The sequence below is a fragment of the Salmo salar genome, unplaced genomic scaffold, assembly GCF_965601325.2.
Source record: "Salmo salar unplaced genomic scaffold, fSalSal1 ptg000882l, whole genome shotgun sequence".
NCBI classification, from domain to species: domain Eukaryota; kingdom Metazoa; phylum Chordata; class Actinopteri; order Salmoniformes; family Salmonidae; genus Salmo; species Salmo salar.
The window spans coordinates 222,501-237,994 of NW_027675536.1; the positions used below are offsets into that span (position 1 = coordinate 222,501).

The following is a 15,494-nucleotide window of genomic DNA, read 5'->3' on the forward strand; positions in this document are numbered from 1 at the left end:
GGTATTGTAGCCCTTCATGTTTTGAAGAAATGTGATTGTTTTTAGTCAAAACACTTCAATCCAGTGGGCATAGCCTGACTATATTCGCAGTGACAAAGGGTTTCTAATATTATGATTGGACATCAAAGGAGCAGCTACATTGACTATTGGCTGGAACAAATCCTCTCAAAGGAGCAGTTACATTGACTATTGGCTGAAACAAAATCCTCTCTTTAAATAATTTCAGTGCAAGGACACATGTTAGCACTAAACCCATGCCAAGTCAGTGGACACATCATTGGAAGTTACATGTCTAACTGAAGAGTCAATAGTTACAGTATATTAAGGCCAGGGTTGGGGCCAGGGTTGGGGCCAGGGTTAGGGCCAGGGTTGGGGCCAGGGGTGGGGCCAGGGTTGGGGCCAGGGTTAGGGCCAGGGTTGGGGCCAGGGTTAGGGCCAGGGTTGGGGCCAGGGTTGGGGCCAGGGTTGGGGCCAGGGTTAGGGCCAGGGTTAGGGCCAGGGTTGGGGATAGGGCCAGGGTTAGGGCCAGGGTTGGGGCCAGGGTTGGGGCCAGGGTTGGGGCCAGGGATAGGGCCAGGGTTGGGGATAGGGCCAGGGTTAGGGCCAGGGTTGGGGCCAGGGTTAGGGCCAGGGTTAGGGTTGGGGCCAGGGTTAAGGCCAGGGTTGGGGCCAGGGCTGGGGCCAGGGTTAGGGCCAGGGTTGGGGCCAGGGCTGGGGCCAGGGTTGGGGCCAGGGTTAAGGCCAGGGTTGGGGCCAGGGCTGGGGTTAGGGCCAGGGTTGGGGCCAGGGTTGGGGCCAGGGTTAGGGCCAGGGTTAGGGTCAGGGTTAGGGTCAGGGTTGGGGCCAGGGTTAGGGCCAGGGTTGGGGCCAGGGTTAGGGCCAGGGATAGGGCCAGGGTTAGGGTTGGGGCCAGGGTTGGGGCCAGGGTTAGGGCCATGTTTACGGCCAGGGCTGGGGCTATTGGGGCCAGGGTTAGGGCCAGGGTTAGGGCTGTGTCCTCACTAGCCTTATCTCACTGAGAGAGGATAACAGCTAAGTGCTCAATAGCCTCACTTACCCCTGACTCTATATATCAACAGGACCTGGTGTTGGACAACCCTAACTGACACCAGGCTTTTATTATGGTAATATAACAATAGATACCAGAGACCTTTATTCTGGAATAAATTACAAACTAGACAGGACTATATTAGTCATACGTTTTGTGACGTAAAAGGAAACATATATTTTATCATTAAAGAGGCAATCAGCAGAAGAAATAATAACAAAGCGGTACTCCCCGCCCCTGTTTTGGTAAACAGCTGAGGGATGAAGCTGAGAGAACTGCGGATATAAGGATTGACCATCCATGATATCAACATGATAGTTTTAACCAGAGGCTATATAGCTTGTTTACATTTTCTGTGTTTACAAACGTTTTTTTTTTAAATTTATTTTTATTTAACCTTTCTTTAATTAAATAACTAAACATTGGATTAAAACAAGTTTACATTGCCTTCAGTAAATATTCACACCCCTTGATCTTATCCATGTTGTTATGTGACAAGCCTGAATTTGAAATGGTTTTAAAATGTATATTTTTTTTTTGTCACTGATCTACACACAAAACCCCATAATGTCAAAGTGGAATTATGCTTTTTGAAATTCTTACAAATTAATAAAAAATGAAAAGCTGAAATGTCTTGAGTCAATAACTATCCAACCCCTTTATTATGACAAGACTAAATAAGTTCAGGAGTAAAAATGTGCTTAACAAGTCACATAATAAGTTGTATGGACTCACTCTGTGTTCAATAATAGTGTTTAACATGATTTTTGAATGACTACCTCATCTCTGTACCCCCACACATACAATTATCTGTAAGGTGCCTCAGTCGAGCAATGAATTTCAAACACAGATTCAACCACAAAGACCAGGGAGGTTTTCCAATGCCTCGGAAAGAAGGACACCTATTGGTAGATGGGTAAAAGTTTATAAAAAAAGCAGACATTGAATATCCCTTTGAGCATGGTGAAGTTATTAATTACACTTTGGATGGTGTATCAATACACCCAGTCACTACAAAGATACAGGCGTCCTTCCTAACTCAGTTGCCGGAGAGGAAGGAAACCGCTCAGGGATTTCACCATGAGGCCAACGGTCACTTCAAAACAGTTACAGAGTTTAATGGCTGTGATGGATCAACAACATTGTATTTACTCCACAATACTAACCTAAATGATGGAGTAAAAAGAAGGAAGCCTGTACAGAATAAAAATATTCCAAAACATGCATCCTGTTTGCAACGAGGCACTAAAGTAAAACTGCAAAACATGTGGCAAAGCAATTCACTTTTTGTTCTGAATACAAAGTGTTATGTTTGGGGCAAATCCAACACAACACATTACTGAGTACCACTCTCCATATTTTCTAGTATAGTGGTGGCTGCATATTTTTTTATTTAACATTTATTTAACTAAGCAAATCAGTTAAGAACAAATTCTTATTTTACAATGACGGCCTACCCCAGATAATGTTGGGCCAATTGTTCACCGCCTGAAGGGACTCCCAATCACAGCCACATGTGATTCAGCCTGGATTCAAACCAGGGACTGTAGTATCACCTCTTGCACTGAGATGTAGTGCCTTAGATCGCTGCACCACTCGGGAGTGTTATGGCTGTGCTTGTAATCGTTAATGACTGGGGAGTTTGTCAGGATAAAAAAAATAAAAAAAATAATTGGATTTATTAAGCAAAGGCAAAATCCTAGATGAAAACCTGGTCCAGTCTGCTTTTCACCAGACACTGGGAGATGAATTCATCTTTCAACAGGACAATAACCTAAAACACAAGGCCAAATATACACTGGAGTTGATTACCAAAAAGACAGTGAATGTTCCTGAGTGGCAGAGTTACAGTTTTGACAAATCTGCTTGAAAATCTATGGCAAGACCCGATAATGGTTGTCTAGCAATGATCAACAACCAATTTGACAGATAATAACAATGGGTAAATATTGTCCAATCCAGGTGTGCAAAGCTCTTATAGACTTACCCAGAAAGACTCACAGCTGTAATTGCTGCCAAAGGTGATTCTAACATGTATTGACTCAGGGATGTGATTTCTTATGTACATTAGATATTTCTGTATTTCATTTTCAATACATTTGCAAACATTTCTAAAAACATTATTTTCCACTTCCTCATTATAGGGTATTGTGATGTCATTATGGGGTATTGTGATGTCATTATGGGGTATTGTGATGTCATTAGGAGGTATTGTGTGTAGATGGGTGAGAATAAAAATATATTTAATCCATTTTGAATTCAGGCTGTAACACAACAAAATGTGGAATAAGTGAAGGGGTATGAATACTTTCTGAAGGCTCTGTAGATTTTGGGTTCTGATGGGGTGTGACTGTGGAACTAAGCTCATGAGGCGGTTTCTAAGTTATATTCTTCAAGAATCAATGGGTACATATCATTCATTTATAAGTCCAAAAATGGATGTAGCAACTGCTGATTGTCCTTTTATATTTATTTGGCTATATATTTGTCATACATTTCATGATTAAAAGGACGCGAGAGGAATAAATCGCGTGTGATTTGTAAAAACTACACCTGGAAATAGGGGAGAAGTTTTAATACGACATGGAATCACATCAGAATTAAACAACATGCTCAAGTAGTAGTAATCAAGTGGTTTAAATCAGATTATTTTTCTTATATTGGAAATCTCCAGAGGAAAATGTAACATAAACAGTAACACAATAATGCATGCATTGACCTATGTGTTCTACTATTTTTCATTCTATTGTATTGAAATCAGACATTTCAGAATTGCTGGGAGAAGTCATCAAAATGTCGACATTGACTAGCAGTTGACAACTGAATACTTCTGGAGACGAGAATCTAAAGACTAAGCAGTACGTTTAAATATTTCTGCATGACGAATGACACATGTCGCTTCTATTGTTTATTCCTATTCCAAGTACGCTGCTTGCAACATTTTGAGACATTTTTTTATTATAGCCATACATTTCCTACTATTAATCTAGTTGATTTTAAATACTGTATCATGCTAGAATTATAATCAAACCCATTCATAACCTACATTTAAGAAGCTGACTAGCTTACTTGTATGCAGATCATGTAGCCTCAAACCTTAAAACGCAATCGTTTTGTGTTTCAATCGCGCTTGATAAATTTACACCATTTTGCTCTGTATTCACTATTCACTATGTTTTATGAATGAGAGGAGGCGAGGAAAGGGAACAGCGTGGTTCCGCCCCCATCAGGAAATGACGACACGACAGTCAACACGCGGAAGTTCCGTGTTTAGTTGATTAGTGACGTTGTGCCTGAGACAAATGTGCCTTGCTTCAGCTAAACGGGATGAATGAACTAGTTGTGCTACCCGAAGAGATTCATTGAAACAGCAGCAAACAAGTAAGGGAAATAATTGAGTCTAAGTAGAGATAGCAAGTTGTATAAGCTTCGTTTACTTTGGCTACTGAAATGACTAGATATCTAGCTAAGGCTAACGTTAGCAAGCAGGCTAAAGGACTGGAGCTAGCCAACTCAACTGTCATTTGGCTAGCCAACACTTTTCCAGAATGATAGTCCAATAACTAATCAGCTAGCGAACTAACTCTAGCCAGCCCTAACTGCTACTAACTAGGTAGATAACTAATGGTACGAGCCAGGCCCACACGTTTGTTTGAAACTTGCATACTAATTGTTCTAGCTAGCTAGCTGGGTTGCATTGTATGAACCCAATCAACAATATTATGATGTCCTTTTTTTTAAAGGCACTTCATGGTCAATCCGATGTCTGCATTAGCCGTGCGGTATTTACGGTTACATGTCCTCTGCAGAAGTCAGGGAATTCATACTTCTTTGCGCTTCGTAGAGCAGTTGTGAAGGAAGATGTTCAAAGAAGTGAGTTTGTGTTTACACAGGACTTCCCGCCCTCACCTACAGTCAACCAATCATGTCAATGCGGAGCTATACGGAGCCCTTCCGCGTTGTTACGAGACGCGCGGCGAGGCGGTGGCATCTTCATGCCTCCAGAGGCTCAGCAATTGCGTCTCATCATCCGTAATGCGCCTCCGACCACATTCCAGATTAAACATAAATTGGATTTAATCCAGATGAAAGCGACAGTATACATCAGCTACACCCATAGAGATTGATAGAGGAATCATATATATATATATTTTTTAAACTGTGGTAGCACTATTGAGGCTACAACTCATAGGAATCCCCACCCACTTGACTACTTTGACTACTTAAAAAAAAATATATATATATTTTTTTACCTTTATTTAACCAGGAAGGCAAGTTGAGAACAAGTTCTCATTTACAACTGCGACCTGGCCAAGAATAAAGCAAAGCAGTTCGACAACATACAACAACACAGAGTTACGCATGGAGTAACTCTGGCCTGCTCGCCTCCCTACCTCTGAGGAAGCACAGTTCCCGCTCAGCCCAGTCAAAACTGTTCGCTGCTCTGGCACCCCAATGGTGGAACAAGCTCCCTCACGACGCCAGGACAGCGGAGTCAATCACCACCTTCCGGAGACACCTGAAACCCCACCTCTTCAAGGAATACCTGGGATAGGATAAAGTAATCCTTCTAACCCCCCCCCCCTTAAAAGATTTAGATGCACTATTGTAAAGTGGTTGTTCCACTGGATATTATAAGGTGAATGCACCAATTTGTAAGTCGCTCTGGATAAGAGCGTCTGCTAAATGACTTAAATGTAAATGAGTAAAACAAACATACAGTCAATAATACAGTAGAAAAATAAGTCTATATAGCAAATGTGAGCAAATGAGGTGAGATAAGGGAGGTAAAGGCAACAAAAAAATCCATGGCGGAAGCCCTTCATGGTGCTGCCCATGCTTTAAACGGCCCTTTGGCCACAAGAGGCCTCTATCATTCTCTATGGCTACACTGTCTAGCTAGCTAGCTAGATGCCAGGCTGTAGTGAGCTGTCACAGTTCAAATCAAATTGTATTTATCTCATGCTACGTAAACTAACCACGAAATGCTTAGGGGTGCCTTTTCCAACAATGCAGAGTTAATGATAAAAAAAAATAAAAAAATAATATATATATATATTTTTTTTTTCCCGTTATGTTTTTCGTTATTCACTGAGTATTTATTCCTTCGTGTCACTATCTATATATATATATTTTTTTTTTTTAAATGTGTGTATATATATATATAGATAGTGACACGAAGGAATAAATACTCAGTGAATAACGAAAAACAACGTTGATAAACTCGAAAGTTTCACTACGTAGCAAAGCAAGCTAGCAAATGAACCACACTCAAATCACACTGATTGGATACATGACACAAGGCAAAAAACAACACGGTGTTGTGTGAGGTGGTTAGTTATCATACAGCTAGCTATGTAACTTCATGTGGTCAAATAAAGGACGATCTATAACACACATTACCTTGTGACTGGTTCTACCAGTTCTCTACAGTCCTGCATCTCTAGCTATGGCAGTTAGCTTCACTGGAGGGCTTTTTTTGAAGGGCTGTAGGCATGGCTAGCTAAGGAAAGCCCTCAGGTTACCATAGCTTCACTGGAGGGCTTTTTTTTGAAGGGCTGTTGGTATGGCTAGCTAAGGAAAGCCCCTCGGGTTACCATAGCTTGACTGGAGGGCTTTTTGAAGGGCTGTAGGCATGGCTAGCTAAGGAAGGCCCTCGGGTTACCATAGCTTGACTGGAGGGCTTTTTTGAAGGGCTGTAGGCATGGCTAGCTAAGGAAAGCCCCTCGGGTTACCATAGCTTGACTGGAGGGCTTTTTTGAAGGGCTGTAGGCATGGCTAGCTAAGGAAAGCCCTCGGGTTACCATAGCTTGACTGGAGGGCTTTTTTGAAGGGCTGTTGGTATGGCTAGCTAAGGAAAGCCCCTCGGGTTACCATAGCTTGACTGGAGGGCTTTTTTGAAGGGCTGTAGGCATGGCTAGCTAAGGAAAGCCCTCGGGTTACCATAGCTTGACTGGAGGGCTTTTTTGAAGGGCTGTAGGCATGGCTAGCTAAGGAAAGCCCTCGGCTTACCAGATATGTTATTTGGCTAGCTCAACTTGCTTTATTCCCCCCCAAATTTTTTTAAACTATGTGTTTGTTTGTGACTTGGCCCCCCCCCAAAAAAAAACCATGGGACTGATTTTCTTCCCTGTTGTGTTGTGGTCCAGGACAGAGGCAGGATGTTGGAGTCCTATGTCACGCCCCTGTTGATGACCTACGTGAACAAATACATCAAGAACCTGAAGCCCTCTGACCTGCAGCTGTCGCTATGGGGAGGAGATGTGGTACTGAGCAAGCTGGAGCTGAAGCTGGATGTCCTGGAGCAGGTATGGAATAACCCTGGAATTAAACCGGAATAAAGCTTATTAACACTGTTATAACACTGTAATAACACTGCAATAACACTGTAATAACACTTTAATGTCCAGGAATAACACTTAGTAATGCTAATGACTTTGTATCTGCTAATTTCCTGAGGTAACTTTATGAATGCAGGTCAGTCTCAATCTGCTCTTTTCCTGAGGTAACTTTATGAATGGAGGTCAGGTCAGTCTCAATCGGAGTCTGCTCTTTTCCTGAGGTAACTTTGAGGTCAGGTCAGTCTCAATCGGAGTCTGCTCTTTTCCCACAAGAGGTCACTTGTTCCATCGACCGTGGTTAGACGTGTGTCCCACTGCCACCTGTCTGTCTGTTCCTGCTCAACAGCGACACCCAGGGACACGGACTGGGATCCCACCAGTGCTGATGTCAAACATCGCCTAGTCTGTGTCCAGTGCTTGATGATGCGGCGAGAGCAGTAGCTTCATGTGAATTTTAGTGATTACTTTAGATTCAGATTTGAAACATTCTCTTATTCTGCTCAATTCAATGGCTTTGATGGTCATGTGTAACCTAAAGGTTGCTGGATCGAATCCCCCGAGCTGACAAGGTAAAAAAATCTGTCGTTCTGCCTCTGAACAAGGCAGTTTAACCCACAATTCCCCCGGGAAATAATACTTTTTAAAAAAAAATTTAACTGACATGCCTAAAAGTTAAATAAAAAAAAATAAAACCCAGAATTAAATCAGGACCTAAAGTCCTAAACATGGTCCTCAATTCATATACAGAAGTTTTACTGTTGATTTATTCTGTTCAGAAGTTAGAAGAGATCGTACCCTCATGTCTGGTCAGTTGTCCACAGATGATATCCTGTAGAGATCGTAGCCTCATGTCTGGTCAGTTGTCCACAGATGATATCCCGTAGAGATCGTACCCTCATGTCTGGTCAGTTGTCCACAGATGATATCCCGTAGAGATCGTACCCTCATGTCTGGTCAGTTGTCCACAGATGATATCCCGTAGAGATCGTACCCTCATGTCTGGTCAGTTGTCCACACATGATATACCGTAGAGATCGTAGCCTCATGTCTGGTCAGTTGTCCACAGATGATATCCCGTAGAGATCGTACCCTCATGTCTGGTCAGTTGTCCACAGATGATATCCCGTAGAGATCGTACCCTCATGTCTGGTCAGTTGTCCACAGATGATATCCTGTTGAGATCGTACCCTCATCTCTGGTCAGTTGTCCACAGATGATATCCCGTAGAGATCGTACCCTCATGTCTGGTCAGTTGTCCACAGATGATATCCTGTAGAGATCGTACCCTCATGTCTGGTCAGTTGTCCACAGATGATATCCTGTTGAGATCGTACCCTCATCTCTGGTCAGTTGTCCACAGATGATATCCCGTAGAGATCGTACCCTCATGTCTGGTCAGTTGTCCACAGATGATATCCTGTAGAGATCGTACCCTCATGTCTGGTCAGTTGTCCACAGATGATATCCCGTAGAGATCGTACCCTCATGTCTGGTCAGTTGTCCACAGATGATATCCTGTAGAGATCGTACCCTCATGTCTGGTCAGTTGTCCACAGATGATATCCCGTAGAGATTGTACCCTCATGTCTGGTCAGTTGTCCACAGATGATATCCTGTTGAGATCGTACCCTCATGTCTGGTCAGTTGTCCACAGATGATATCCCGTAGAGATCGTACCCTCATGTCTGGTCAGTTGTCCACAGATGATATCCCGTAGAGATCGTACCCTCATGTCTGGTCAGTTGTCCACAGATGATATCCTGTAGAGATCGTACCCTCATGTCTGGTCAGTTGTCCACAGATGATATCCTGTAGAGATCGTACCCTCATGTCTGGTCAGTTGTCCACAGATGATATCCCGTAGAGATCGTACCCTCATGTCTGGTCAGTTGTCCACAGATGATATCCCGTAGAGATCGTACCCTCATGTCTGGTCAGTTGTCCACAGATGATATCCCGTAGAGATTGTACCCTCATGTCTGGTCAGTTGTCCACAGATGATATCCTGTTGAGATCGTACCCTCATGTCTGGTCAGTTGTCCACAGATGATATCCTGTAGAGATCGTACCCTCATGTCTGGTCAGTTGTCCACAGATGATATCCTGTAGAGATCGTACCCTCATGTCTGGTCAGTTGTCCACAGATGATATCCTGTAGAGATCGTACCCTCATGTCTGGTCAGTTGTCCACAGATGATATCCTGTAGAGATCGTACCCTCATGTCTGGTCAGTTGTCCACAGATGATATCCCGTAGAGATCGTACCCTCATGTCTGGTCAGTTGTCCACAGATGATATCCCGTAGAGATCGTACCCTCATGTCTGGTCAGTTGTCCACAGATGATATCCCGTAGAGATCGTACCCTCATGTCTGGTCAGTTGTCCACAGATGATATCCCGTAGAGATTGTACCCTCATGTCTGGTCAGTTGTCCACAGATGATATCCTGTTGAGATCGTACCCTCATGTCTGGTCAGTTGTCCACAGATGATATCCTGTAGAGATCGTACCCTCATGTCTGGTCAGTTGTCCACAGATGATATACCTGTAGAGATCGTACCCTCATGTCTGGTCAGTTGTCCACAGATGATATCCTGTAGAGATCGTACCCTCATGTCTGGTCAGTTGTCCACAGATGATATCCTGTTGAGATCGTACCCTCATGTCTGGTCAGTTGTCCACAGATGATATCCTGTAGAGGTCATACCCTCATGTCTGGTCAGTTGTCCACAGATGATATCCCGTAGAGATCGTACCCTCATGTCTGGTCAGTTGTCCACAGATGATATCCCGTAGAGATTGTACCCTCATGTCTGGTCAGTTGTCCACAGATGATATCCCGTAGAGATCATACCCTCATGTCTGGTCAGTTGTCCACAGATGATATCCCGTAGAGATCGTACCCTCATGTCTTGAACCCACATCCCTTAGCATTGCAAGACCCATTGCAGTGACTTTTTAATTTATTTTATACCCTGTTTTGTAGGAGCTGAAACTGCCCTTTACCTTCCTGAGCGGTCACATCCACGAGCTGCGTATCCACGTACCCTGGACCAAACTGGGCTCAGAGGCCGTGGTCGTCACCATTAACACCATGGAGTGTATCCTCAAACTGAAGGATGGCGTACAGGTTAGTGCCCCGCTGTTTTTATATTCATACAGGAGCCCACCGACGAGTGCAATACTCCAATTTAGTGCACACTGGTCATGGCGTTCTAAAAAAAAGCCGGTGTATTTCTGAGTCTACAGTCTTGCTGTATCGACTGAAAGAAGTCCAAGCTTCACCTTCGATATCTTTTAGAGAGGTTATTACACGACCAAGTTAGAATCTCTGTCGTATTACGTCTCACGGGATTAGACTTGGTTTAAAACATATTGTTGGTTTCTTCCGTTCCATCTTCCTTTCTAGATTCCTCTACCCAGAATCCCCTCTGTCTCCGCAGCAGTCCAAACAGCTCATGATTCAGTTCATCACATTCTAGACTCCTTTACCCAGAATCCCCTCTGTCTCCGCAGCAGTCCAAACAGCCCATGATTCAGTTCATCACATTCTAGACTCCTTTACCCAGAACCCCCTCTGTCCCCGCAGCAGTCCCAACAGCCCATGACTCAGTTCATCACATTCTGTACTCCTCTACCCAGAACCCTCTCTGTCTCCTCAGCAGTCCAAACAGCCCATGACTCAGTTCATCACATTCTAGACTCCTTTACCCAGAACCCTCTCTGTCCCAACAGCCCATGACTCAGTTCACCTCTTTTGAAGGGGTTAAAAAGTGTTCGTTTTACAGCAGCTGTTTTTATCGTCTTCCTCAATGCTTAATCATTCTTGCTGAGTCTGGGTGAAGGAATCCCCTGAAGAAAACAGGACAGCAAACAGGAAGAAACTCAAAATAACTAAACTCCCAGGCTGTTTTTAGAGCAGGGCTGAATGATATCGACTAAACTCCCAGGCTGTTTTTAGAGCAGGGCTGAATGATGTCGACTAACTTCCTGGTTGTATTTAGAGCAGGGCTGAATGATGTCGACTAAACTCCCAGGCTGTTTTTAGAGCAGGGCTGAATGATGTCGACTAAACTCCCAGGCTGTTTTTAGAGCAGGGCTGAATGATGTCGACTAAACTCCCAGGCTGTTTTTAGAGCAGGGCTGAATGATGTCGACTAAACTCCCAGGCTGTTTTTAGAGCAGGGCTGAATGATGTCGACTAAACTCCCAGGCTGTTTTTAGAGCAGGGCTGAATGATGTCGACTAAACTCCCAGGCTGTTTTTAGAGCAGGGCTGAATGATGTAGACTAAACTTCCTGGCTGTTTTTAGAGCAGGGCTGAATGATGTAGACTAAACTTCCTGGCTGTTTTTAGAGCAGGGCTGAATGATGTAGACTAAACTTCCTGGCTGTTTTTAGAGCAGGGCTGAATGATATCGACTAAACTCCCAGGCTGTTTTTAGAGCAGGGCTGAATGATGTCGACTAAACTCCCAGGCTGTTTTTAGAGCAGGGCTGAATGATGTCGACTAAACTCCCAGGCTGTTTTTAGAGCAGGGCTGAATGATGTCGACTAAACTCCCAGGCTGTTTTTAGAGCAGGGCTGAATGATGTCGACTAAACTCCCAGGCTGTTTTTAGAGCAGGGCTGAATGATGTCGACTAAACTCCCAGGCTGTTTTTAGAGCAGGGCTGAATGATGTCGACTAAACTCCCAGGCTGTTTTTAGAGCAGGGCTGAATGATGTCGACTAAACTCCCAGGCTGTTTTTAGAGCAGGGCTGAATGATGTCGACTTAACTCCCAGGCTGTTTTTAGAGCAGGGCTGAATGATGTAGACTAAACTCCCAGGCTGTTTTTAGAGCAGGGCTGAATGATGTCGACTAAACTCCCTGGCTGTTTTTAGAGCAGGGCTGAATGATGTCGACTAAACTCCCAGGCTGTTTTTAGAGCAGGGCTGAATGATGTCGACTAAACTCCCAGGCTGTTTTTAGAGCAGGGCTGAATAATGTCGACTAAACTCCCAGGCTGTTTTTAGAGCAGGGCTGAATGATGTCGACTTAACTCCCAGGCTGTTTTTAGAGCAGGGCTGAATGATGTCGACTAAACTCCCAGGCTGTTTTTAGAGCAGGGCTGAGTGACGTTATGTTCTCTGTACAGTTGCTTTGTTATATTCCCATCAGGTTTTCTAAAAGCTGTCGGGGGCAATGAAGAGCACATCGGGGAAGTCAAGTATCACAGAGTCCTCATGTTTTTCACCCTGCCAGAAGGAAACATTCTGCAAAATACTCTTTTTAATTTCTCTGTAAATGTGGCTGGGTTTATTTGATCCAGTCAGGTCTTAGCATCAGGCAGAGAGATCAGTAGTTTAGTAGTAAAGGGCTATTTCAAAAAAAAAAAAAAAAATAAAGTGGCTGTTTTTTGTGAGTTCAGTTGTATAACTTTAAGCCAACACAATTGCTCACTGCTCAGCAAAATGTGTTTTTTCAGAACGAGGACTGATCGCCAGTGACCAGAAATATTCAGAGAACTTCACGGATTATGGTGTTGCTTGTTCGGCCTAATTCCACCACTGCTATTTTTACTATTGGACCGTAAAATGTCTTTGGCAAGTGACTAAACTGCAGTTAAAAGCTGTGTATTGTTAGTCAGTAGTGACATTTTACTAGGATCACTTATTACATGAGCTGTACCTCCCAAATGGCACCCTGTTCCCTACATAGTGCTGTACTTTTTAATCGGAGCCTTGGTCAAAAGTAGTGCACTACATAGCGGAAAAGGGTTCCATTTTGTCCTGGTCAAAAGTAGTGCACTACATAGGGGAAGAGGGTTCCATTTGGTCCTGGTCTAAAGTAGTGCACTACATAGGGAATAGGGTTCCATTTGGTCCTGGTCTAAAGTAGTGCACTACATAAGGGAAGAGGGTTCCATTTGGTCCTGGTCTAAACTAGTGCACTACATAGGGAATAGGGTTCCATTTGGTCCTGGTCTAAAGTAGTGCACTACATAGGGAATAGGGTTCCATTTGGTCCTGGTCTAAAGTAGTGCACTACATAGGGAATAGGGTTCCATTTGGTCCTGGTCTAAAGTAGTGCACTACATAGGGAATAGGGTTCCATTTGGTCCTGGTCTAAAGTAGTGCACTACATAGGGAATAGGGTTCCATTTGAGACTAAATCAAAGATCATTTGTTGTCAAGACAATCCCACTTCTCTCTCTACCGGCCCAAGCTGCATGTCTGACAGGAAGAAGGGATTATGTCCTTATAGGTGGTCAGTATTAGAGGCAGTGATTATGTCCTTGTAGTTGGTCAATATTAGAGGCAGTGGTTATGTCCTTGTTAGTCAGTATTAGAGGCAGTGATTATATCCTTGTTGTTAGTCAGTATTAGAGGCAGTGGTTATGTCCTTGTAGTTGGTTAATATTAGAGGCAGTGATTATGTCCTTGTAGTTGGTCAGTATTAGAGGCAGTGGTTATGTCCTTGTAGATGGTCAGTATTAGAGGCAGTGATTATGTCCTTGTTAGTCAATATTAGAGGCAGTGATTATATCCTTGTAGTTGGTCAGTATTAGAGGCAGTGGTTATGGCCTTGTTGTTAGTGAGTATTAGAGGCAGTGATTATATCCTTGTAGTTATTCAATATTAGAGGCAGTGATTATGTTCTTGTTGTTAGTGAGTATTAGAGGCAGTGGTTATGTCCTTGTTGTTGGTCAGTATTAGAGGCAGTGATTATATCCTTGTAGTTGGTCAGTATTAGAGGCAGTGATTATATCCTTGTTGTTGGTCAGTATTAGAGGCAGTGATTATATCCTTGTAGTTGGTCAGTATTAGAGGCAGTGATTATATCCTTGTTGTTGGTCAGTATTAGAGGCAGTGATTATATCATTGTAGTTGGTCAGTATTAGAGGCAGTGATTATATCCTTGTTAGTCAGTATTAGAGGCAGTGATTATATCCTTGTTAGTCAGTATTAGAGGCAGTGATTATATCCTTGTTGTTAGTCAGTATTAGAGGCAGTGATTATGGCCTTGTTGTTAGTCAGTATTAGAGGCAGTGATTATATCCTTGTTAGTCAGTATTAGAGGCAGTGATTATATCCTTGTTGTTAGTCAGTATTAGAGGCAGTGGTTATGTCCTTGTTGTTGGTCAGTATTAGAGGCAGTGATTATATCCTTGTTGTTGGTCAGTATTAGAGGCAGTGATTATATCATTGTAGTTGGTCAGTATTAGAGGCAGTGATTATATCCTTGTTAGTCAGTATTAGAGGCAGTGATTATATCCTTGTTAGGCAGTATTAGAGGCAGTGATTATATCCTTGTAGTTGGTTAATATTAGAGGCAGTGATTATGTCCTTGTAGTTGGTCAGTATTAGAGGCAGTGGTTATGTCCTTGTAGATGGTCAGTATTAGAGGCAGTGATTATGTCCTTGTTAGTCAATATTAGAGGCAGTGATTATATCCTTGTAGTTGGTCAGTATTAGAGGCAGTGGTTATGGCCTTGTTGTTAGTGAGTATTAGAGGCAGTGATTATATCCTTGTAGTTATTCAATATTAGAGGCAGTGATTATGTTCTTGTTGTTAGTGAGTATTAGAGGCAGTGGTTATGTCCTTGTTGTTGGTCAGTATTAGAGGCAGTGATTATATCCTTGTAGTTGGTCAGTATTAGAGGCAGTGATTATATCCTTGTTGTTGGTCGGTATTAGAGGCAGTGATTATATCCTTGTTAGTCAGTATTAGAGGCAGTGATTATATCCTTGTTGTTAGTCAGTATTAGAGGCAGTGGTTATGTCCTTGTTGTTGGTCAGTATTAGAGGCAGTGATTATATCATTGTAGTTGGTCAGTATTAGAGGCAGTGATTATATCCTTGTTAGTCAGTATTAGAGGCAGTGATTATATCCTTGTTGTTAGTGAGTATTAGAGGCAGTGGTTATGTCCTTGTTGTTGGTCAGTATTAGAGGCAGTGATTATATCCTTGTTGTTGGTCAGTATTAGAGGCAGTGATTATATCATTGTAGTTGGACAGTATTAGAGGCAGTGATTATATCCTTGTTGTTAGTCAGTATTAGAGGCAGTGGTTATATCCTTGTTGTTGGTCAGTATTAGAGGCAGTGATGATATCATTGTAGT

The 15,494-nt window shown here is 43.0% G+C and overlaps 1 protein-coding gene across 1 annotated transcript; it reads left to right on the forward strand.

Moving 5' to 3' along the window:
- The first annotated feature begins 4,285 nt into the window (after positions 1-4,285).
- LOC145877333 (intermembrane lipid transfer protein VPS13B) lies at positions 4,286-10,987 on the forward strand. The gene is made up of 3 exons (XM_082972648.1): positions 4,286-4,429; positions 7,198-7,356; positions 10,376-10,987. The coding sequence occupies exons 2-3, from the start codon at positions 7,210-7,212 to the stop codon at positions 10,628-10,630; spliced, it is 402 nt and encodes a 133-aa protein (XP_082828774.1). The 5' UTR covers positions 4,286-4,429; positions 7,198-7,209; the 3' UTR covers positions 10,631-10,987.
- The last annotated feature ends 4,507 nt before the right edge of the window (positions 10,988-15,494 follow it).